Source organism: Pristis pectinata, chromosome 15, assembly GCF_009764475.1.
Source record: "Pristis pectinata isolate sPriPec2 chromosome 15, sPriPec2.1.pri, whole genome shotgun sequence".
NCBI classification, from domain to species: Eukaryota; Metazoa; Chordata; class Chondrichthyes; order Rhinopristiformes; family Pristidae; genus Pristis; species Pristis pectinata.
This window is the reverse complement of record NC_067419.1, coordinates 6,315,776-6,341,707: the sequence shown is the minus strand read 5'-3', so window position 1 is coordinate 6,341,707 and position 25,932 is coordinate 6,315,776. Positions and strand designations below refer to the sequence as shown.

At 42.9% G+C, this 25,932-nt stretch overlaps 1 protein-coding gene across 5 annotated transcripts in view; it reads left to right on the top strand.

Moving 5' to 3' along the window:
* The window catches only part of LOC127578313 (lysine-specific demethylase 7B-like), an 85,711-nt gene that overhangs the window by 35,180 nt on the left and 24,599 nt on the right, over window positions 1-25,932 (top strand). For all 5 annotated transcript variants that reach the window (XM_052030202.1, XM_052030200.1, XM_052030201.1 and 2 more), the window contains exons 7-15: window positions 869-1,031; window positions 2,824-2,911; window positions 8,849-8,955; window positions 9,779-9,870; window positions 13,765-13,854; window positions 17,410-17,634; window positions 17,719-17,846; window positions 20,867-21,021; window positions 24,227-24,324. In XM_052030202.1, coding sequence (XP_051886162.1) covers window positions 869-1,031; window positions 2,824-2,911; window positions 8,849-8,955; window positions 9,779-9,870; window positions 13,765-13,854; window positions 17,410-17,634; window positions 17,719-17,846; window positions 20,867-21,021; window positions 24,227-24,324 — 1,146 coding nt within the window. The remainder of the gene's footprint in view (window positions 1-868; window positions 1,032-2,823; window positions 2,912-8,848; window positions 8,956-9,778; window positions 9,871-13,764; window positions 13,855-17,409; window positions 17,635-17,718; window positions 17,847-20,866; window positions 21,022-24,226; window positions 24,325-25,932) is intronic.

The following is a 25,932-nucleotide window of genomic DNA, read 5'->3' as shown; positions in this document are numbered from 1 at the left end:
TTGCCTCTTACCTGATCACTCTCTGTATTCTGATATCAGCAAGGGAGGAGAAATGTCCATAAATCTGATGTCCCTAAAATGTGTGTCAAAGGTTGCTGTGCTGCACACCGATCATTCCTCCCTTGTAGCTTTTGGTTCACTGGTAGATGGAATGGAGGCTGTTCCTTCCTTCCAAAATCTTTTAATTACCTTTTTGAGGCACTGCATGCTGGTGATGGCTCCGCCATTCCCAGCAGGGTGTTAACTGGTGCATTTAAGCTAGATGTGGGAGGAAAGTATCCCTGCCGGAAACCTCTGCATTCCAGTGTGTTTCATTGGCTTAAAAGTTAGTCTTTAATATACAAAGCACATACAAGCATCCTCAAAGCATTTGCTTAACTCGTAAATGTTGCATTTTGTAAGAGTGGATGTTTGGAATAGGTTACGTTCCTAATTAAGTGGTGTTATTTGTGCAAGCACAGCTACACTACTGCAGTCATAGGCTTGCTGTATTATTATGATTCACTGGAGAAAAGCTTCTCTCGCTTCTGATCCACACTACTCTTTGACGCTCAAAGCCTTCTAGTGATGGAACCGCTTTGCTCACCTTCCTTCACCAAATACCTAAGGGTAATATTTATAGACCTAGCAGCGCACACAGGCTTTGAAAATTAAGAACATGATAAAAGGTGAAGATTTTCCCCACATATTACAGTTCACATGAGGGATATTCCAGTTGTGGTACACTGGCAACAAGTTGGTATCAACAATTGTTTGATGGGACCCGTGTAGTGGTGAAGGGGGTACAACTGTGTGGGGCAATTTGAGTAACTCTCTTGTTTAAAGGTTTATATTAAAGCCAAAAAATCTACCATTTTCTTCCATGCAGGGTGAAAAAGTCTTTTACTTGATAAAGCCTACCAATGCCAATCTTGCACTTTATGAAAGTTGGAGCAGTTCTGTCAACCAGAGTGAGACATTCTTTGGAGACCAGGTGGACCGATGCTACAAGTGTGTACTGCAGCAGGGACAGACACTTCTCATTCCCACAGGTATGGTGAAATGATAACACGGGCTTTCCATCTGCTTTTCCCCCCCACTTCATCATGGCTGGCAGTACACAACTTACCTGATTACATGAAAACAAGAGCAGGCTATTTGGGTTTTTGTCTGTTCTGCCCATTCAGTAAGATCGTGGCAGGTTTATGACCCAACTTGACTCGAGGTATTATCAGACTCTAAAGTTAAAAGTTGTGACATCAGATTTTGTTTGTGGAAGAATGTTCTGAACTACCACTGCTGTCTGAATATAGAAGTGTTTCCTAACTTTGCTACTGAGAGACGTCTCTAATATTTTCTCTTTGGACGTGAAATGGATAGAGAATACATTCTAAATGGTGAAGTACTGGCTGCAGTAGAGTTGCATGTAGGGGGGTTCATATTAGAAATAAGTTTGTGTTTCACCATTGAGCAAGTGCTCTGTTCCAAATTTTTTTATCTTGCAAGTGGACAACATTTGTCGATGCTGAAATTTATTTGCTGTAGTTTTGCCCCATTGTTCGGTCTATTAGAGTCATAGAATGGTAAGAACACCTAAAATGGTTGCTCCATCTTTGGCCAGTGTGAGCAAGGAAGATGGTATCTTCACCACCCCCCCCCCCCACCTACACTTGCAAGTTTTTCCACTTTCAAGATTTTGCAAGACTGATGGTATCTCTGCAGTGCTTTGAAGTGCCTGTTGGATGTTGGATGTGGTCTGTGGGCAGGGGTCATGCTGTCTTGTTGTCCATGAGTTTAAGATCTTGATAGTCAAATGCATTCCCTGAGCCTAAGGCTATGCTGGCACACTGTATGTAGCGATGATGTCAGTATTTACTGAAAAGTGACTCTTGAGATTTGGAAAGAGTTTGCACTGGAAATCTGTGCTGTATTTGTTGATTAGGATCATAGTTTCATGGAGCAGAATGGAGATGAATTTCTGAGGCAGTTAAATTAATGAAGGCTTCTCTACTGTCGTTCTGAGTTGACAATTCCCCAACTACCAATTTGCAGTCCTGGTGATCAGTTTTCCTCTGGGATCCTGATCTCAGCTGACTTCAAGTAAAACCTGCCATGATGGTACCATTTCTCCTCGTCTCTGGAACATAAGAACATAAGAAATAGGAGCAGGAGTAGGCCATCTGGCCCGTCGAGCCTGCTCCGCCATTCAACAAGATCGTGGTTGATCTGGCTGTGGACTCAGCTCCACCTACCTGCCTTTTCCCCATAACCTTGAATTCCCCTACTCTGCAAAAATCTATCTAACTGTGTCTTAAATATATTTAATGAGGTAGCCTCTACTGCTTCCTTGGGCAGATGATTCCACAGATTCACTACTCTCTGGGGAAAAGCAGTTCCTTATCATCTGTCCTAAATCTACTCCCTCAAATCTTGAGGGTATATCCCTTGAGATTTACAGGCCTTTCCCACACCACTTCTACAGCATGTTAATTTCTGTAAACATCTGACCAATTTGCAAAATAGCAAAGGGATAAAAGCAATGTCCATCATTTAAAGAATTAATCCATAATGTACAAATTTGCCTTGAGTCACAAAAACAACAGGAATATTGGAGAACCACAGTACCCAGTCTAATCTGTTGCTGTGCTTGCACGTTAACTTTGACTCATGTACAAGGATGCCAGAGTTCCTCTGAATACAAACACCTTTTGAAGTTCCATATATTCAGCAATAAAGACCACAATTTTTTGTCATAACCCCACCCACTTCGGGCTTTGGCTTGTGGCTCAGCTGGCCTTAGTTTGCTCTCATGGCTCAACCCAGGTCTTGGTTCTTGTTTTTAAGGTTGGATCCATGCTGTCCTAACCTCCAAGGATTGTATGGCTTTTGGTGGAAACTTTCTGCATAACCTCAACATTGGAACACAACTCAGGTTTGTAGCCACTTTCAATGCCTTGTTCCATTCCCGAGCTGCCGCCTCCTCTCCTACGCCCAGTGCCATACCAGGTAAACAGATTGCCTAAATGTCAGCAGACCTGTCAAAAACTCTAGTAATTGTGTTGAGGAACTGACCATTGCTGCTATGGATAGAGAGAGTGAGAGTAGGATGGAAATGTATTGATAGAGGACTCTACAATTAGGGGTTAGGCAGAGTCCATTGCAGGCAGGTATGGGAAAACCAAAATGTGTGTGCCCACCCTGTGATAGGGCAAAGGACATCTCACTGCAGTTGGAGTGGAACATGGAAAGGTTGGGGGCAGTGGGCAAGAGGTCAGTGGAGTAAAAAGAATTGTGGAACAAATGACATGGTAAGAACGGGGATGAGGTAAATAGTCGTACAAGTGTACAGCACAGAAACTTGCCTGTCTGACCCACTTCCTCCATGGCAACTGTGATGCCCATCTATGTTAACACCATTTACCTGTATTATGCTTGTATCCCTCTATGCCTTTGCTATTCAAGTAGTGTTCAAATGCGTTTTAAACTGTTGTAATTGTATGTGCCTGCACTGCCTCCTCTGACAGCTCATTCCAGATATTCACCATCCTCTGCACTCTCTATTGCTTCCTGTAGTGTGGTGACCAGAACTGTAATACTCTAAGTGCAATCTAACCAATGTTTTGTACAGCTGCAACACGAAGACCATCAGCAATTAAACTCTGAACTAACAAAAAATAAGTAGAGGTGTAGGGGTGTGTTGGCATCCAAAGTAACATGGCAGGATGCCTGGAATGCGCTGCCAGGGGTGCCAAGGGAGGCAAATATGATAGGGGTGTTTGAGGCTCTTGGATAGGCACATGAATATTGCAGAGAATGGAGGGATATGGACTTGTATAGGCAGAAGGGATTAGTTTTAATTACTAGTTTAATTAGTTAGGCACCCCATCGTGGGCCGAAAGGCCTGTTGCTGTGCTGTACTGTTCTGTGATGGAAAGGTCTTGTATAATCAATGTGCATGAATTGCTGGCCTTAATTTAAACAGTTCTTTCATACTTGTACACCATATTGACTGTTTCACTGGTGCTGTGGTTAAGCAATAAAATCCATTCTTTAGTGCAAATTTACCATGCACTTTTGAATGCAAATTACCAATTTTGCATGCTAATTTGCCTTGCATATACAGTATATATATATATGCACTGCAGTGAAGACTCCCCAAGGAAAGCTTAATGGTAATTTCTAGGACAAAATGTCACTATTCAAAATCCATAAGTTCATGAACAATGGAAATTGAACTACCAGTTAATGGTTGTGCACCCATTGTATTGGGAAAAAAACTTTTAGAAAGTAACCATTTAGAAAGGCTCATTGTATTCTCTATCTTGGATTCTGCAGTCAATGATGTGTTGCAGGTCCTCACTGTGGCAGCAGGAGGCTCCCTGTCTTCCAAACACTGTTCTAAGCAGGCAGTGAATAATACCCATACAGAAAGGAAATCACAATACTTCTTCAATACACACTTGGAATGCTGTAACTTAACCATTCGAACTCAGACATTCAAACACACTTGCACAAACTGCCCTCCCAGTAGTTGTGTGAATATTTTCACCCACACATTTTTCAGGTTTCTTCGTTCTTAAAATTAAAACCTGCATACATTACTGATGGATGATTCTTTGAGTACCTTTCCCGTCAAGTTTGTTTCAAGTTTCATCAGCCTGATGAAAAATCTCTCAAATTCTGATCTTCCAATCAATCTATCTCATCCACACTCATGCCAGCACTTAGTACTGTATTCTGCTGTCCTAACCCTTCGCTGCAGCTCAGAAATGCATTTTGTGTGGTCCTCCTTGTTGGATAGTAGATAGTTTCCTTGAGAGCATCCCTCACATCTTTCAATTATTTTCACTCTATTACATTCTCACTTCAGTTCAAGAACTCCTCTCCTGTCTCCCTGCTGCCAGCACAGCAGCTCCTTAAATTACTATTTTGTTGTTGCAATGTAAAATTTACAGTGATTCTGTGTCAACATTTGCTTGTGGTTCTTTCTGCTGCTTTTCTTATCTGATTGGAGTTGTTTTTCTATCTTCCCTCTCCTTGCATTTCATTGTGATTTGAATCACTTCTCTGAGCACTGGTGTGTAACATTCTTCAAATTATCTATAGCTCATAACTGTTTCACTGCCTTATCACTACTGTGTGAAAGCTTATCACTGTTGTATGAAATTTATCATGCTCTCATTACTTGTGCTGGCGCCTTGGTGATCTCAGTATATTTCCTTCAGCGAGTTGTAGAGTCTTGAACTGCCATTGAACTAGTAGTTGTGTATGCTCCCTTCTGAGGTTCTCCCCAGGAATGTGCTAACCAAAATCCATCTAAGGTTTTATATAGCTAAGTGTTAAACAACATGTTGTAGTGTCACCATCCTGGTGGGGCTGTCTGTAAGTTTGAGATCTTTGATTAAAATCTTGCATGGCACCAGGAGACCACAATCAGCATGGAACATTGCCTCCTCACTGACAGTCAACACAAGTGTGCCTCAAGGATGCATGCTTATCCCACTGCTCTACTCTCTCTACACTTATGACTGTGTGGCTAGGCACAGCTGAAATGCCATCTATAAAATCGCCAATGACAACATTGCTATTGGCAGAACCTCAGATGGCGCTGAGGAGGCGTACAGGAGTAAGATAGCTCGGCTGGTTGAGCAGTGTCTCAACAACAACCTCTCACTCAATGTCAGCAAGGCCAAGGAATTGATTGTGGACTTCAGGAAGGGGAAGTCAGGAGAACACACACCAGTCCTCATTGAGGAGTCATTGGTGGAAAGGGTGAGCAATTTCAAGTTCCTGGACGTCAGCAATTCAGAGGATCTGTCTAGAGGCTAACACATTGAAGGAATTATTAGATGAGATTTCTTTATTAGTCATATGTACATTGAAACACAGTGAAATGCATCTTTTGCGTAGTGTTCTGGGGCAGCCTGCAAGTGTCGCCACACTTCAGGTGCCAACATAGCATGTCCACAACTTCCTAACCCGTACGTCTTTGAAATGTGGGAGGAAACCCACACAGTCATGGGGAGAACGTACAAACTCCTTACAGACAGCAGTGGGAATTGAACCCGGGTCAATGGTGCCGTAATAGCATTACGCTAACTGCTACACTACTGTGCCTTCCCACAAAGAAGGCATGCCACCGGCTCTACTTCATTAGGAGTTAGAGGAGATTTGGTATGTCACCAAAAACTCCTCCAAATTTCTACAGATGTACAGTGGAGAGCATTCTGACTGGTTGCATCACTGCCTGGTACGGAGGCTCCAATGTGCAGGATTGAAATAGGTTGCAGTGGGTTGTAGACTCAGCCAGCTCCATCACAAACACAACCCTCCCCGCCATCGAGGACACCTTCAAGAGGTGGTGCTTCAAGAAGGTGGCATCCATCATTAAGGACCCTCACCACCTGGGACATGCCCTCTTCATGTTACTACCATTGGGGAGGAGGTACAGGAGCCTGAAGACCCACACTCAACGTTTCAGGAAAAGCTTCTTCCCCTCCGCCATCAGATTCCTGAATGGTCCATGAACACTACCTCATTATTCCTCTATTGCACTATTTATTTATTTTTGTAACTTGTAGTAATTTTCATGTCTTTGTGTTTTGCACTGTACTGCTGCCACAAAACAACAAATTTCACAACAAATGTCAGTGATAATAAACCTGATTCTGATCAGTGTTTTAAAGAGCGGTTCGTTTTATTTGCCCACACAAAATTAATACTTGCTGGTATTAAGGTGACAGTTTACAACACGAAAACAAACTTGAAGTTGTATTACCTGTATTGGGTTAAAGAACAGGCATGTCAGTGAGTCCCAGGTATTCATTTCTTTCCCGCGAGACCAAAAGGAGAGGTTAGGTTGCTTTAGTCCTCTAAATTGAAATTGGTGATTAGGACTCGAGAAAGAGTGATGTCTTGATATTAAGGGAATTGAGAGGAATAAGGATGGGGGAGGAATATGCAACTGAGCTAAAGGATGAGCCATGATCTAATTGAACAGTGGAGCAGCCATGAAGGGCTGATGGTCTACAACTGATATTTCTGACATTCTTGTTCATCCACTTACAGGCCTTGAGTTTCTTTTTCTGAAACTGTGATATGCCACTAATTTATGCTAAGATTCTGGCTAAAACAGGGTTAATAATGTGAAAAGCATGTCTTCCCTTTTAGACAGATCAGATAAATCTAATCTTGTCATTTATCAATAATTCCATTCCCATGCACTCTGTAAAACATGCTGTTTTGTTGAACTGACACTCTCTTATAAATGCTCATATCTGTAGGTTGCTAAGAACAGCTGCATTCACTTGGTCTGCTGTGCAAATGCCTTGGCATTTTAAATCTTAGACTTAATCTTGAACTCTTTAACCATCAAACACAACAGAGTTTAATCTTTCATCACATCTAATAGAAGTTGGAAAAGAGCATATTTCATGTTGTAGAAAAGGTGAGGGGTGAAGAGAATAAAGGGAATAAATGTGATGGGGGAGACCAAGAAAGACTAAATGGCTGTGAGTTTGGATGAGAGGGTGGTTTGGGCTTGGTAATCATAACTGAGAGGTGTAAATGGAAGGAGGTGGCAGCAGAGGAGAGAAAGAAGAAAAGTGCTTAGACTGACGTAGAATACAGCCATCGATGGAAATACCAACAGGTCGGGTCAAAAAAAATCATCTGGGGAGAGAGGAAAAATTGAACACAGCCCAGTCTATCACAGAAACCAGCCTCTCCTCCATGGACTGTGTACACTTCCTGCTGTTTTGGGAAAGCAGCCAACATAATCAATGACCCCACCCCTCCCAGTCATTGGTCTCTTCTCTCCTTCCCCCCCCCCCCCAAATCAGGCAGAGATATAAAAGCTTGGGAACACGTACCACCGGGCTCAAGGGCAGCTTCTATCCCGCTGTTATAAGACTGTTGAACAGACCTCTTGTATGATAAAGATGACCCCTTGACCTCTCAATCTACCTCGCAGTGGCCCTTGCATTTGTCTACCTACACTGCACTCTCTCTAACTTTATTCTATATTCTGTTATTGTTTTCCTTTTGTACTACTTGGATGTACTTGTGTCTGGAATGATCTGTCTGGATGGCACGCATACAAAAGCTTTTCACTGTATCTCGGTACATGTAACAATAATAAACCAAAAACAATTATCTCTGTTCTCATCCATCTCCCTTTTTACATCTCCTTTAGGTGTGATTACTCCACCTGCACCATTATTTGTGTCATTCAATCTCTGGGCTCTACACTATCACAACTCATTCTCTTTCTTTTCTCTACCCTTCCCCCTTCTCTGCAACTTAAAACATGTTTTTTTTAAACAATTCCCAGCTCGGAATGGTAATCAACCTGAACTGTTGAATGTGTGCCTGTCTCCACAGTTTTCCCTGAGCTGCTGAATGGCTCCAACGTGTTCTGCTGTTCCAGATTCTCTGTAGTCATTTGCTTTTTGAGCTTGTAACTTTGTTCTAACCACCACTCCCTATTCCCACACCACACTTCTCTCCCTGCCCAGCCACACACAGGCCCTTCTGTTTAAAATTCTCCCCGAAGACTCTGGTTGTATTAACAATTGGTCCATGTTGCACCATGAGATGGGCATTTTTTTTTGCAGCTCTGCAGAGAGGAGCAGCTGCTTTTTAAGATCAGTGCATTAACGTTACTCAATCTCTGAACCTTCAAACCCCCTCCCAACACAGGCACTGGAATATTCAGAGCAACAATCTGGTTCTGGGATGGCATTCTAACAAAGCAAAATATTACTGGACAGGCTGATGTACAGCCCTGTTCTTCCATTCTCTCCACTCCAAAGTAAGCTGAAGCAATCAGTGCAATAGAATAATATCTCACCCTTACTTTCGATTCCAGGATATATGAGATGGAGAAGCGATTAAAGACTCCAGAGCTTTTCAAGTTTCCGTACTTTGAGGCAATTTGTTGGTATGTGGCAAACAGCCTTCGGGAAACCCTAAAAGGTAGGGGAAGCAAATGAGGATTGAACAGTTACGTACTCCGTTCACTTCAGTGATGCAACAAGTGATAGGGCATTGCTAGTCTGTTCTAGTTGTGGATTCACGAAGCCTTTATTTCTGCTGCTGCACCAAGGCAGTTGTATCATTTCCAACCAAGTTGGGTGAATTTTTGATGGGCTTGTCAACTGTTAAATGTGGAGTGTTTGGTGAAAACCAAAATTCTTTCATGTATTGGATGAAATTCCTGTTCATTCAATGTAAATGTGGTGAATAGGACATTGTGGAGGGATCCAGAGAGGTGGTGAGAGAGCTGGTAGTCACTGGCATTTGTATGGAATTTGGATACACTAAATCGTGAAGTTTTTTAAATGATAATGCACATAAAGAGCTTTCAAGGTTTTTGTGGGATCTGAAGTTTTAGAAATGGGGTCAAAGATTCAATAGCAAAAAGGAACTGCTAAACTGAAAATTCATTGATTTAGATTACAGTTTTGTGGGTTTTATTTTTGCAAATTTATCAAGGCCACGGAAAGTTGCAAGAGAGATTCAGAAACAGTACTGTCGATCGAGGGTGCGATAAGCTCCAGTTATTACATATAGAGAATCTGGGTTACCTTTTGTTAGAACAAATATGGTTAAACAATCTGAGGGATTTAAAATTGTAACGATTTAGTCATTAATGGGGGCTATTGTATATTTGAAAATTAATGTATGCTGTGTTATTTCTATTCACTCTTTTGCTTCAAATCATCCATTGTTTAACCATGATTGGCTACAGTGGACCTTGTGAATTAAAGTTGAATTTCAATTTTGTTTCTGTGCTCAGAAATGAGGGAAGACGGCTGTCAGCCACAAGAGTACCTGGTGCAAGGAGTCAAGTCGCTCATCCCTTCACTTAAGTGCTGGATTCAGAAGGAGGTAATGGGTTTTATAAACATGTTTGATTGATTCTTTAAGTGCGTGAATACAGGATGAGATTTTCAATAGGCTGTGTTTCCAAATAAATTTGCATGTAAATTTGCCATGACAGCTTTCGCATAAAGACTTGAGTTTGATCAGGTATTGGAAAGCTGGTTGAAATAAAAGGCCAGTGGGACGGTGCAGGCTGTGAAGTTTTGCTGAGACATTCAAATGCCTAGTTTCATAAAACAGATGGGAGTGTCAGTTCAATGCTGCATTTTTGAAATAAGGCATCTCCACAAAACTGCTTTCCCAGGTGCTGCACTGGAAAGTCAGCCTGGATTGTGTACTCTAAAGTATGGGATTTGAGTGTGGTTTGAGCTGATCAGTAGAGTGCCAAATGACTAAATAAGAATGGATTGTATAGACTAGGATTGCATTCCCTCAGTGACTGAAAATTGTAATTAAATTGAGTTTAAGGTATTTAAAGTTAATAGGATAGTTTTTCTCTATTCTGTTATGCAGGTAATTTCAGTTTGGCAGGCTGTTAAAAGTGGGGTGCCACGGGGATCAGGATTTGGCCCTTTGCCGTCATGACTTGCATGAATAATGGGTGTGTTACTGTCTCCTTTTATCCAAGTTTATTGCTGTTGTGAAACTGGCTGGGGAAAATGAGCTAAGACAGTGGAAAGAATTTGCAATATTGTCAGGAAGTGAGTGGGCATGAAGGTGGAAACTGAAAAGAATTTTTAAAAAGTGCTTTATGAACATCCAGAAAATAGTAAATATTGAAGTTTAAGGTCTTGTGCACTAGTTCATGACATGCAGGAAATGAGCTTGTTGGCCTTCATTTCTAAGGGGTTGAAATGCAAAAGCAAACCTTACTGGGATTGTACAGGGCTTTGAGACTTTCTTGGGGAATTGTGTGTAGTTTTGGTCTTTATACCTAAACAAAGATGTATTTGGAGTCAGAGTAGTGGGGACCCACTACACTCCATCCCTTAACTGCCTTCAGGAAGGTGGTGAGCTGCCGTCCTGATTTACCACTGCCCTTCTAGTGAAGGTACTTGGGCAATGCTGTTAGGCGGGGAGTTGTAGGATTTAGACCCAGTGACGATGAAGTAATGCTGATGTTTTGTCAGGTCTGGTATCTGCCTTGGAAGGGACCCTGTAGGTATTTTGTTCTTGTGCATATGCTGCCCTTGACCTCCTTGATGGTAGAGGTTGCTAGTTTGGGAGGTGCTGACAGAGTAACATAGGTGAGAAATAGCAGTCTGTTTTGTAAGTAGTGCATACTGGGGCCAAGGTGCACCAGTGGCAGAGAAAATTATCAGTGGTATACCACAAGGATCGGTGCTGGGACCCTTGTTTGTGATTTATGTTAAAGGATTGGATGTAAATGTAGGAGGTACGAACAGCAAGTTTGCAAATGGCACAAAAATTGGTGGTATTGTGGATGACGAGGAAGGTTACTTAAGGCAGCAGCAGGATTTGGATCAGATGGAATGTGGGGCAGAGTGTTGGCAGATGGAATTTCATCCCAACAAATGTGAGGTGTTGCATTTTGGCAAGTCGAATAGAGGTTGGACATAGACAATAAAGGATAAGGACAGAGGGACCTTGGGGTTCAAGTCCATAGTTCCCTGAAAGATGCAACACAGATCGATTGGGTGGTGAAGAAGGTATATGCCACTCTTGCCTTCGTAGATTGGGGCAGGGAACTGTTACGCCACAGTTGGAGTACTTTGTGCAGTTCTGGTTGCCACACTTTAGGAAGGATGTAATTGCACTGGAGAGGGTGCAGAGGAGATTCAATAGGACATTGCTGGATTGGAGGACTTTAGTTATGGGGAGAGAAGGGATAGGCTGGACTTGCTTTCCCTGGATCGAAAGAGGCTGAGGGTTCTCCTGACAGAAGAATGTAAGATTGAGAGGTATAGGTAGGGTAGATGGTCAAAATCTTTTCCACCTCAGAAACAAGGGCATAGGTTTAAGATGAGGGGAAGGAGTTTCAAAGGGGATCTGAAGGTTGTGTGTGTGGTTGATATCTGGAACTCACTGCTAGAGGTGGTGGTAGAATCCGATACAAATGCTACATTTAAAAGGCATTTATTAGAGACACTTAAATAGGCAAGGTATGGAGGGATATGGTCCCAATGTCAGCAAATAGGATTTGTGTAGATAGGCAAAAAGGTCAGCATGAACATAGAATCTTTGATTCTATGAATGTTTAGTGTCTTGATGGGGGTGCTGTCAAGCAGACAGTGTTGTCCTGGATAACATGAAAATTCTTGGAGCTGCATTCAAAACCAAGCGGAGGATATTCTACTACAGTTCTGACTTGTGCCCTGCACGTGTTAAAAGGGCTTTGGGAACTGGAGAACTGTGTCGTAAGTCACAAGAAATCTAGTTCCTCCAGCCATAGTATTTATAGCTGCTCCTGTGGTTTTTTGGTCAGTGGTAACTCTGGACTGTTGACAGTGAGGGACTTAACTTTTAGTGACATTACCATAACCAGGAGTGGGCGACGTTGGAGGGAGTCATTTCCTGGTCTGTGTCACAAGAATGCAAGCTGCCATTTACCAGAGTGGCTGAGTGTTGACAAGATCTTGCTGCAGATGGGCATGAGCCTGTTCATTTTCTGTGGAATCGAACATAGTGCAATCAGTAGTGAACTTCAACACTTCCAACCTTCTGATGGAAAGAAGGTCAATGAAAAAAATATCTGTAGCTGCTGAGAATCTGAAATGGAGGGCTGGAAATGATCAGCAGGTCAGGCAGCATGTGTGGAGAGGGAAACGGAATCAATACTCCAGGTCATTGACCCTTCATCAGCAGATGGATGGGCTTGGGAACTACCCCGAGAAACTCCTGCAGCTGGAGTGTTTGACCAGGGTTGCTTGCTGTTGCCTTTGACCAACTACTACCTTAGTGTCAAGGGCAGTTACTCTCTTTGGAACTGAGTGTGCTATTTAGCTCAGAGGTGTTGGACCTGGAGCAAAGACAGAGAAAGCCTTCCCTATGCTCATTCATGTTTAGATGTGTAATAGGTGATTTGTGGCTGTTGGATTAGGGTCTAAATTGCTACTTAGATTGTTATTTGTCTTGTGGTTTAACTTTATGCTTGCTTGGATGTTTGTATAATCACATGCTTGTCTGTAAATTTTTAGTAGATTTTTTTGTCTGTAAGCCTGAGACATCATGGCAGTGTAAATCTAGACTGTCCTTGTCCTTGTCTAACCAGCTCAAACTAGTTTGCAGTATAAAGGGGGAACATGAGGTCCAGTCCTTTGTTACCTCTCATTACTTCTGCCTTGCTGTTCTAAGCTGACACTGTCTGACCTGTACTACGATGAACATCTAATGAAACAGTTGTAACCTTAAGATTTGTGTCTCGTTCTTGACTTCCAAAGAACCTTCTGGACAATATCATCTCCAGATCCAATGTGGCTTACAACATTCTGTGGGAATGGTAGAGCAGATACTGAGATGCTGTTACTTCCAGCTGGCCAAACTAGAACCAGTGGCATAATCTCAGGATAAGGGATTGCCATTTGAGAATTTGACAGAAATGCCTTTTAACAAAAGGTTGCAAATCCTTGGGGTCTACCATGAAGAGCTATACGCTAAGTCGCTGACTGCCTTTAACGCCAAGACTGTAGGTTTTCAAACACGAGGGAGGGAACCAAACATGGGGATCAGACAACATAATGCAACAGAAGCCATGATCTGAGAAGAGTTACTAAAAGAACGGTAGGGCTATTTCTCGTGTTCACTTAAGTAAAAGAGGCAATATGGTTTTCTTTTACCTGTCATTGTGCTTTCAGTGTTTCTGTTATAGTATTGTATTACTGTACTGATTTATTTATTTTTTGTTGTTTCTTGAACATTTAATGCTTGTTTTGATTCCAGGGGTTTATTGGCCGCGCATCTGAGCTTCCAGATCATATCAGACCAGGGCATCTTATTAAGGAACTCAGCAAAGAAGTTCGCTTTGTGGAGGTAAAATCATTTATTTCTTGGACCTGTCTGAGCACCGATTGCAATCAGCAGAAAGGACAAATGCAGTAAACCTTTTGGAGGGTTGGGTTTGGCTGCTTTTACTATTTTAAAATGTCCTTTCTTGGTATCATAACCCATTAAGGCACAAAGATAGCTCTGTGAAACATCTTATCAACTCCATTTTGTTTCATTGACATAAAGGTGGAGATAAATTTGTTGATTAGGTTGTCCCAATTTTGTCCCTTGCATTCACTGCTCAGATTTCCTTTTGCCTTTACCTTCTTGGAATATGAACTTGTTGGCTGATTATGTACAGAACCCATCTGGTGGGGACTTGCCAGTATTATCAGGTTATGTGGGCAGGCTAGAACAAATCCCTCTCTCTCAAACGTGCAAGTATTACAGATGGAAATCAGAAGCAGCAAAAACGGGTTGATTTCTCCTCCCATTTATCTCAGCCACACGAGTTCAGAAGTATCACAGCTGCTGCTTCAGATGATGCAAGATTCAGACATGCCCTGAATGTGGAAATTTCTGGTCTGTACATCTCAGCCACCTAATAAACCAAATATTACTGATAGGTGGCAGCAGCACTGTGGTGAACAGCTTTAACTACAAGTTCAGACACACGTGTATCTAACACCCTTTTACCCATATGGATGGGTGCTGTAAGACTGAGAGGCACCCAACTTGCTCACAGACCTCAGCCAGTGAATCTGTAAATATGCTCGACCTCTGGACACTGCATACTGTGCACCTGTGAAACTCAGAACTTCTATGATGCTCGCTCAGCTATCTATTGCAGCTGTCAATCTTTTGAAATCCAAGAATTCAGAAACATAGTGGGAAAAAAAATTGTATTTTTTTTTTAAAAAAATCATCGTAAATGCACAAAACTTTTTTATAATTAAAAACATTCTGCAAAACAACCAATAAAAAAGTTATAATCTACCTACTTTCCTCAGCTGTAAACCATCCATTGAAATGAATGAGCTTGTGGATTCTGCACTGGGTTTAACCTGGGATACCCATTAGCAAATTGTCCAGTGTAAAAGGAGGGCAATCTCAGCAGGTTTGTGCTTTCCTGTTGCACAGTATGCAGTGTCCAGAGGTCGAGCATATTTACAGATTCACTGGCTGGGCAAGTTGGGTACTTCTCGTAGTCTTACAGCACCCATCCATATTAAATATACATGTGTGTCTGAACTTGCAGTTAAAGCTGTTCACCACAGTGCTGCTGCCACCTATCAGTAATATATGGTTTATTGGGTGGCTGAGATGTACAGACCAGAAGCTTCCATGTTCAGGGCACGTCTGAATCTTGCGTCACCTGAGGCAGCAGCTGCGATACTTCTGAACTCGTGTGGCTGAGACAAATGGGAGGAGAAATCAACCTGCTTTTGTTGCTTCTGATTTCCATCTGTAATCCTTGCACGTTTGTGAGAGAGGGATTTGATGTGGATGCAAGCAGGATTAGGATTAGTCATCTTGGTTCATTCATTCCATGCCCAAACATCTAAACTCTGTATGGAAGAGGTACTGGAGGGCAGCTGACCTCACTACGAGCTGATTCCCTGTTCTATATAAATACTGCAGCAAGAATTGGCATATCAAGCATGAGAGAGAAATGGGCCAGTCCTGCATCAACCACATCTGGACCCTGAAGGAAGAAATGGGTAGAGGAGGGTGAACAATTCAACTGCTTTTGCGTGATCTTGGTTATGATTCAGAATAATCACCTATGAAGAAAGCTTGAATAATTGAATTATTCAGAATCAGATTATCACTGACAGATGACGTGAAATTTGTTGTTTTGCGGCAGCAGTACAATGCAAAGACACAAAATCACTATAAATTACAACGATAAATAAATAGTGCAAAAAAAATGAAGTAAAGTTCATGGACCATTCATAATTTGATGGCTGAAGGGAAGAAGCTGTTTCTGAATTGAGTGTGGGTCTTCAGGCTCAAGTAACGGGAAGAGGACATGTCCCAGATGGTGAGTGCCCTTAGTGATGGGTGCTGCCTTCTTAAGGCACTGCCTCTTGAAGATGTCCTCGATGGTGGGGAGGGTTGTGTCCGTGATGGAACTGGCTGAGTCTACAACCCTATGTAGCCTCTTGTGATCCTGTGCATTGGACCCTCCGTACCAGGCTGTGATGCAACCAGTCAGAATGCTCTCCACCATACCTCTGTAGAAACTCCTCACACCATGCCTTTTTCATGGTTGCATCAATGCATTGGCCCCAGAATAGGTCCTCCGAGATATTGACGCCCGGGAACTTGAAGCTGCTCCCCCTTTCTGCCGTTGACCCCCTCAATGATGTGTGTTCTCCCAACTTCCCCTTCTTGAAGACCACAATCAATTCCGTGATCTTGCTGACGTTGAGTGTGAGGTTGTTGTTGTGACACCACTCAACCAGCTGATCTATCTCACTCCTGTATGTCTCCTCATGATCACCTTAGATTCTGCCAACAGTGGTGTCATCAGTGAACTTATAGATGGTGTTTGAGCTGTGCTTAGCCACACAGTCATGAGGGTAGAGAGAGTGGAGCAGTGGGCTAAGCACGCAGCCTTGTGATGCACCTGTGTTGATTGTAAGCGAGGAGGAGATGTTATTACAGATCCGCATTGACTATGGTCTCCCGATATGGAAGTCGAGGATCCAGTTGCAGAGGGAGGTAGAGGCCCAAGTTTTTGAAGCTTGGTGATTAGTACTGGGGGATGATGGTGTTGAACACCAAGCTGTAATTGATAAACAGCACCCTGATGTATGTTTTGCAGTTGTCTAGGTGCATTATGGTAGATGTGAGTGCTACCAGGCAATAGTCGTTAAGGCAGCTCACCCTGTTCTTCTTGGGCACCGGTATGATCGCTGCCCTTTTGAAGCAGGTGGGAACCTCAAACAGCAGCAGTGGGGGGTTGAAGATGTCCTTGAACACTCCAGCCAATTGGTCGGATATTATTCTGTCCCTAATGGTTGATAATTCATATTAGTACCAGACCCTTTTTTTAAAAAAAACTGTTGCAGAGTGTAAAAATCTTTTAAGAAAAAGAACCTTTGCTAAAACACTGTGCATAGATTCTTAATCAAGAGTTAGATTTATGTACCTTTTTTATATTTAAAATATCCAAATCCTAATTATTTTGTACAACAGTGATTATTTTATACAGTGCAAAGTTGAAAATTGCACTTTTTAAAAAAAAACAAAATGACCTTGCCATTTGATTGCTAACCTGGCCTGTGTTAATTGTATTACAGTGCCAAAATAAAACCCAAGCTCACCCTCCTGCAACGTTTAGTTCTCCTGTGATCTGAAACTGCATCAGGTACCATCAAGTGTTCGGAGGGATTAGAGTCAGAACTGTTCCTTTTTCTGTTGACCACTGCATAAAATCAAAAGTTTGGTTTGATCTGGTCATGTGTGTCTGGTCAACAGATGGGTGTGAATCTTTGAATCCGTATACTTTGGCTGATACTGAGCCTTAATATGCACACAGAAGGTAGAAGTCCTTCAGTTATTTAGTATGAAACTTTCCCTGTGTATTTGCAGGAGATGAGCATTGGAAATAAACCTGTGAAATCTCAGGGAATTGTGCCTGCAGTGCCGGTTGCACGCATCCCTCAGGACAAGAGTTGTTCCTTAAGTGTTAACCCTAGTAAGAGGAAATGCAGGAGACTGAGAGACCCTTCAAACAAGATGCACTCAAACCTGGATATTCTGGAGCTTCACACCCAGCAGGTATTGAAGAAGATGGAAACAGCTCAATGGAGTGAGGTAGGTGGATTTAACTGTGCGCTTAAATAGCGATGAACTGGCAAAAAAATTCTTCTACTCATGCTCCTGTGAATGTGTTAACAGGATAATATGTCTAGCTCCACATTGAGAGTCAAAGTCAATGGGACCTCACCACCGTCTTCAACTACAGCTGAGAAAGTCCGCAGTGATAATAACTTGCAGTTGGTGCTGTCAAAAGGAAGGATCATTAGGTATGTGCTATCATTTTGAATTTTACAGGTAGCATCAGAAATAGGCCAGAATTTTTGTTCTGTCTTTGTTCTCCACTGTTTGTGGGTGCACTGATCATTGGCTGATCTAAGGAAAGAGGCTAAAAAAGGATCACTTAAGAGAGCTGTGGATCTTCAAAGCACAAAGGAGCTATGTGGTGTATTGTGCCCAGCCATCTATAATCCAAAACCAATCCCACCAACACCTTCCCCCGAGTCCTATATATCTTATACTTTGTAAGGGGGATGTCTGTGATAAGTTGGAGACTAGGAGAAACAGATGACAGAACATGCCAGACAGAAGATGAGATTGCTGTTTCTCGAGCTTATGGTGGGCTTTGTTGAGGCCAAAGACGCAAGTCTTTGGGAATGGAAAAGATTAAAGTGACAGGCAAATGGGAGCTCAAGGTCATCCTTGTACACTGAACTCTGGTCTGCCAGTCTGCATTTGTTTTGTTTTCAGCAGACCACATTGTGAGTACCAAATTACAATACATTAAATTGGGTGACGAGTAAATGACTGTTGCTTCACCAGCAAGGTTCCTGGATGATCAAAAGGAAAGGGGTAAAAGGGCAGATGTTGCATCTTTTATGCTTGTATGGGCAGGTGCCAATGGAAAGGAGTGTGGATTGATGGATGTGGAAGAGTGAACCAGAAAGCTGCAGAGGACATAGTTCCCTTGGAAAGCTGAAGGTACAGTGTGTCTAGTAGTGGTGTCTTGTTGAACATGGCAGAAATTACGCTGGATGATTCACTGAAGGTGGGGGCTGGTCTGGTGGAAGGTGAGAACCTTGCTGTGGTTGGAAGCAATGGGACTGAGAGTGGAAGAGCAGGGAATGGAATGGATGTGGTTGGGAGCCCTAGCAATAGTCGGAGGGCACGTTAAGAAACAAAAACAGCCTTGGAAAATGTTGTATGGAAAATATTGTCATCAGAACAGATATGGAGATAGAGAAACTGGGAAAGTGGAATGGAATCCTTGCAGGAAGAACAGTGGGACTTAGTTTACATGAGGTAATTGTGGGAGAAGGTGGGCTTTAATGGATATTGGTTTCTAACACGTCTCCTCAACTGGGGATAAAAAGTCAGGAAAAGAAAGGGAAGAGCAGAGGTAAACCAACTAAGAATGAGAGCAGGGTGGAAGCAGGCAAAGAGTAGGTAATTAAACTTCTGAATTTTGTATGAGAGCAGGAAGCAGAACCAGCAAGATATCAATGTGCTAGAAGAAGAGGTGAGGGAGGGGACCTGAGTATAAATGAAACAAGGACTGTTGCATGCATCCCACACTGACAGTACACAGGTGCCCATGTACCTCGTGTTCTGGGTGCACCAGTTTCATCTTTGATTTGGAGAAAGTGCGTGGTGCTAAGTAGCTACTCAAAATGGGACTGAGAATCAGCTTATTATCACTGTCTTGTATGACGTGAAGTTTGCTGTTTTGTGGCAGCAGTACAGTGCAAAGGCCTATAAATTACAAAATAAATAGTACAAAAATAAAGGAACAATGAGGTAGTGTTCATGGACTGTTCAGAAATCTGATGACGGAGGGGAAGAAGCTGCTCCTGAATTGTTGGGTGTGGGTCTTCAGGCTCCTGTACCACCTCCCTGATGGTAGTAATGAGAAGAGGGCATGTCCCAATGGTGAGGGTTCTTAATGATGGATGCCACCTTCTTGAGGCGCCACCTCTTGAAGATGTCCTCATTGGTGGGGAGGGTTTTGCCCGTGATGTAGCTGGCTGAGTCTACAACCCTCTGCAGCCTCTTGAGATCATGTATGTTAGAGCCTCCATACCAGGCTGTGATGCAACCAGTCAGAATGCTCTCCATCATACATCTGTAGAAATTTGCAAGAGTCTTTGGTGACATACCAAATCTCCTCAAACTCCTAATGAAGTAGAGCTGTTGGCATACCTTCTTCATGATTGCATCAATGTGTTGGGCCCAGGACTGATCATCTGAGATGTTGATGCCCAGGAACTTGAAGCTGCTCACCCTTTCCACCAATGACTCCTTAATGAGGACTGGTGTGTGTTCTCCTGACTTCCCCTTCCCGAAGTCCACAATCAATTCCTTGGTTTTGCTGATGTTGAGTGTGAGGTTGTTGCCACACAACTCATGAGTTTATCCACGTAAAGCAGGATGATAGTGGTTGGGGACTGACTGGGTTTCCAATCAAGGTGAAGGGCCCTCAGATGTAGAGTTACAGAGGGATCGAAGATCCCAACTCGCTGATTTTCACTCTGGACTGTCAGTGGCAATGGGCCAGACTGGGAAGAGACTCTAAAGAGAGAAAGAATAGAGTGAAGATGGGAAGAAACCTTCTGGGACAAGAATGGGCTGAAACAATGAATCTACCAGAATTACCCTCCTTGTTGATCCTGGGAAGGAGACAGCAGGCTGTACATGATTGGGGATTGAGGCTGAAGGTGACTGAGAGAAGATCCCTCAAGGAAATGAGATCAATGACTGTCCTTCTGTTCTAGGTACACTATTCCATGCAGCATCCACTTATCTCCTGGTCTGTGCTGTTACATTTCCTCTATTTTACCATCATCTATTTTTATTATCCATAGTATGCCAACAAATATCCTAATATACCATTCCCACCAACTTTCCTTTATCTACAAAATCTACCAAATCTTGAAAAATGAGCTTGGTTGTTAAACAAAATAAGCCTTTGACTAACCTGTGCTTTTGAACATCCTTGCCAGTTTTATCTTGATTCTAGGAGTTTGCATGTAACTGAGATGAATAGTTCCCTCAAGTAAATGAAAATCAAAAAAAAAACTGCAGATGCTGGAAATCTAAAATAAAAACAGAAATTGCTGGAAACAGTCAGCAGGTCAGGCTGCATCTGTGGGAAGAGAAACAATTAATATTCCAGGGTGAAGGGTCTTCAGTTCTAAGGATCACTCCACACAATTATGATCCTGGAACCCACTGTGTTGTAATTCATGAAATCTGTGTTGCAGTTTATTAAAGTTTTCTTATAATCCTCCAGTCATGACAGGAACAGAGTGATGGAGTCGGAACAGTGCAGTGACAGCAGTGAAGATGAAGAGGAGGAACAATCAGATGAGCAGGGCAGTGTGCTGCATGAAGCAGAGAGCTTGGAGTGGGAGGATGAGAAGCCAGAATCTCAAACTCCACTGAACAGTAAGTCTGCACACTGAGTCTCTCCCCATTAAATATGTACCTGTTACTTTTATTATAAAGCATGTCATTTTAAGGTTGCGAATAAGAGAAAGGTGGTTGCTACATCCCTGCAATTTTAGTGATAATGACTGCTAGGTTCCTTTTCACCATTAATCCTTTGATTCTCACAATTTGTGGTACATTTATATCATCGGAATTGAAGTCATTTACACATCTGCTTAATCTTGGCCATCTTTTATTTGCCCCCCTTGGCTCTTCCTCCAAAGGGCTCATTTTTTTGCTACTCTCTTCCTTTAACAATGATTATAAAAGCCCTTGTGTATAATTTTTATTTCTTTGGCATATTTCCTGGAAAATTTTGCAGTGCTTTGGTTTTATTCTTTATGCAGTCTTGTGTTGCCTGTCACTTGGACTTGGTAATTTATTAGCAATATATACAACAGGTGGATGTTCTTAGCAATGCAAGTAATTGTTGGTGATGCAGCTGAGAAAATCCTGAGAACTGATCTTGGGTCTTCTGTGCACGAGTTTGTTTATCCTGTAGTAATAGGTTGGTTGGTTGATGTACCTCAGCAATTGATACGAGAACAATAGAAATCGGTGTGTTTGCTATCTAATCCACATAGACAATTGCTCCAGTGCAACCTAGAACGCCTCATAATCCAGTTCAGCCACTCAGACAGATCATGGATAACTTGGTGTGAAATGGCCATCTTAAATTGATATCTCCGGTGTTCATACCTGACAACAACAAACCTACTGATCAAGTTGTTAGAGCTGTGAGCTGACTTCATGAATGTGGGGACCTCAACTCTTCACAACTAGTAAATGATTTTGATGAAGTATCTGAAGATATGTTCATTAAATTGTGTTTTAAGAGTGGTTGTTGAAGGGGCGTATTCTGCACGGAGGTCGGTGACCAGTGGTGTACCTTGGATCTGTTCTGGGACCCTTACTCTTTGTGATTTTTATAAACGACCTGGATGAGGAAGTGGAGGGATGGGTTTAGTAAGTTTGCGGATGACACAAAGGTTGGAGGTGTTGTGGGTAGTATGGAGGGCTGTCAGGGATGCAGCTGGACATAGATAGGATGCAAATCTGGGCTGAGAAGTGGCAGATGGAGTTCAACCCAGGTAAGTGTGAAGTGGTTCATTTCGGTAGGTCAAGTGTGATGGCAGAGTATAGTATGTTAGGACTCTTGGCAGTGTGGAGGATCAGAGGGATCTTGGGGTCCGAGTCCATAGGACGCTCAAAGCAGCTGCACAGGTTGACTCTGGTTAAGAAGGCATATGGTGTATTGTCCTTCATCAATTGTGGAGTTGAATTTAGGAGCCGAGAGGTAATGTTGCAGCTATATAGGACCCTGGTCAGACCCCACTTGGAGTACTGTGCTCATTTCTGGTCGCCTCACTACAGGAAAGATGTGGAAGCCATAAAGAGAGTGCAGAGGAGATTTACAAGGATGCTGCCTGGATTGGGGAGCATGCCTTATGAAAGCAGGTTGAGGGAACTCGGCCTTTTCTCCTTGGAGTGACGGAGGATGACGGGGGACCTGATAGAGGTGTATAAGATGATGAGAGGCATTGATCGTGTAGATAGTCAGAGGCTTTTTGCCAGGGCTGAACTGGTTGCCACAAGAGGACATAGGTTTAAGGTGCTGGGGAGTAGGTACAGAGGAGATGTCAGGGATAAGTTTTTTTACTCAGAGTGGTGAGAGCATTGGATGGGCTGCCGGCAACGGTGGTAGAGGCGGATACGATAGGGTCTCTTAAGAGACTTTTGGATAGGTACATGGAGCTGAGAAAAATAGAGGGCTATGGGTAAGCCTAGTAATTTCTAAGGTGGGGACATGTTCGGCACAGCTTTGTGGGCCGAAGGGCCTGAATTGTGTTGTAGGTTTTCTATGTTTCTAAGTTTCTAAATTTGCTGATGACCTGAAGGTGGATAGTAAAATAAGATGTGAAGAGAACATAGAGGCTACAGAAGGAAATGGGTAGGTTAAGTGCAGAAAAGATTTGTCAGGACATTGCCTGGACTTGGGGGCTCGAGTTACCAGGAGAGAAGATTGAGGGGTGACCTGATCGAGGTGTATTAGATCATGAAGAGCATAGACAGGGTGAAAGCACAGTCTTTTCTCCCCCAGGAGGGGACGTTAAAAACAAGAGGCCATAGGTTTAAGATCAGGGGCGAGAGATTTAAAAGGGACGTCAGGGGCAGTTCCTTCACACAGGGTGGTGCGTATTTGGAATGAGCTGCCAAAAATAGTGGTTGAGGTGGGCACATTAGTAACATTTAAAAGCCACCTAGATAAGGCCATGGACAGGAGAGGTTTAGAGGGCTGTGGGCCAAACGTGGGCAGCTGGGACTAGCTCGCTGGGAAACACAGTCGGTATGGATGAGTTGGGCTGAAGGGCCTGTTTCCATGCTGTATGACCCTACGAGTGAGTGAGTAATGAAAAAAATAATGTATTATCTAAACGATGAGAGACTGCGGAGGGACCTTGCTGTCCTAATGTAGATCTGCAAAAGGCTGGTATGCAAGAACACCATGTAATTAGGAAAGCCAACTATGTTGTTGTTTCCTGCAAGGGGAATGGATACCTTAAGTATTCAGTTATGTAGGGCATGGGTGAGATGGTATCTAGAGTACTAGGTGTGGCATTGGTCCCTTTATATAAGGAAGGATATAAATGTGTTGGAAGCAGTTCTGAGAAGGCTTGGATAGACTGATACCTGGAATGAGTGAATTGTCTTGTATCCATGGGACTGTGGATGTATCCACTGGAGTTTTAGAGAGGACTTGATTGAAATACAAGATCCAGAGGGGTCTTGACGTGGTGGGTGTTGGAGAGGGTGCTTTCGCTCGTAGAAGAATCGAGTTGATGGAGTTGTTTAAAAGTGAGGGGTTGCCCATTTAAGACAAAGATGAAGCAAACATTTTTTTTTTCTCTGGGGATAGTGAGTCTCTGGAACTCATTGTCAGGGTGGTAGGCAGCAAGGTCTTCGAATATTTGTAAGGCAGATATTTCCTTGGTAAACAAGGGGGTTAAATGTTACTGGGAATGGATGGAATGCAGAGTCGAGGTTACAATCAGCCCGGCCGTGATCTTATTCAATGGCAGAGCAGGCTTGAAGGGCCAAGTGGCTTTCTCCTCCTCCTAATGTGTACGTTACGGCAGCTACCATGCATCTTCTTGTTTTGCAGAGTTCTTTGAGAGTGTGCAAATCGAAATTCAGGATGGGATGTCTGAATCATCTGAGCAGTATAACTCTGATGATATGAAAGAAGAATGCAGCATACAGGTATACTTACTACGCTAGAATTATTCCGCTAGAATGCAGTCAGAGGTAGATGGAGTCAATGAGCCAGAACATAGCGAGTCCAGTAGAACTTATTGATGCGGTGTGCTTTAGCCTAGAGATACAGTATCACATGAAGCTGGGATTCAGTATTGTTTGTTATTCCACAATTTCACTACAAGGATGTTATTGGCTGTCCTTGAAGAGAGACTGTATCCAAGAAGGCTGCATTGAGTTAGAACATAGAACAGTACAGCACAGGAACAGGCCCTTCGGCCCACAATGTTGTGCCAAATGAATTACATTGGTAATAAAATGCCCAACTAAACTAATCCCTTCTGCCAGCACAATGTCCATATCCTACCATTTCCCTCACGTTCATGTGCCTATCTAAGAGCTTCTTGAACACCCCTATTGTATTTGCCTCCACTGCCACCCCAGGCAGTGTATTCCAGGCACCCACCACTCTCTATGTAAAACAAAAAAAATTGCTCCTCGCATCTCTTTTGAACTTGCCCCCATCACCTTAAATGCATGCCCTCTGGTATTAGACACTTCAACACTGGGGAAAAGATACGGCAGTCTACTCTATCTATGCCTCTCGTAAACTTATAAACCTCTATCAGATCTCCTCTCAGCCTCTGCTGCTCCAGTTTGTCCAACCTATCCTCGTAGCACATGCCTTCTAATCCAGGCAGCATCTTGGTAAACCTCTTCTGCACCCTCTCCAAAGCCTCGGCATCCTTCCTATAATGGGGCAACCAGAACTGAATGCAATACTCCAGATGCGGCCTAACTAAAGTTTTATAAAGCTGCAGCATAACTTCCTGACTCTTGAACTCATTGCCTCGACTAATGAAGGCAAGCATGCCATATGCCTCCTTTACCACTCTATCGACCTGTGTGGCCACTGTTAGGGAACTGTGAACTTGGACCCCATGATCCCTCTGCTTGTCAACACTGTTAAGGGTCTTGCCATTAACAGTGTACTGTCTCTTTTCATTTGCTCTTCCAAGGTGCAACACTTCACATTTGGGCAGGTTGATCTCCATCTGCCATTTCTCCACCCATATCCCACTGCCAGTCTTCTATGCTATCCACAACACCACCAATCTTCATATCATCTGAAAATTACTAACCCACCCATGTACATTTTGATCCAGGTAATTGATATACATCACAAACAGAGATCCCTGAGGAACACCACTAGTCACAGACCTCCAGCTAGAATATGCCCCATCAACCACTATCTTCTACGAGCAAGCTAGTTCCGAATCAAAAAGGCCAATTCACCGTGGATCCCATGCATCATAATCTTGATGAACCTCCCATGAGGGACCTTGTCAAATGCCTTACTGAAATCCATGTAGACAACATCCACAGCTCTACTCATCGCCTCGTCAAAAAACTCAATCAAGTTAGTAAGGCGCAACTTGCCTTGCACAAAGCCATGCTGACTGTCTCTAATTAGGCAATGGTTTTCCAAATGCTCATAAATCCTATCCTTAAGAACCCTCTCCAGTAACTTCTGTACCACTGACGTGAGACTCACCGGTCTATAGTTACCAGGATTATCCCAGTTTCCCTTCTTGAATAATGGAACAACATTAG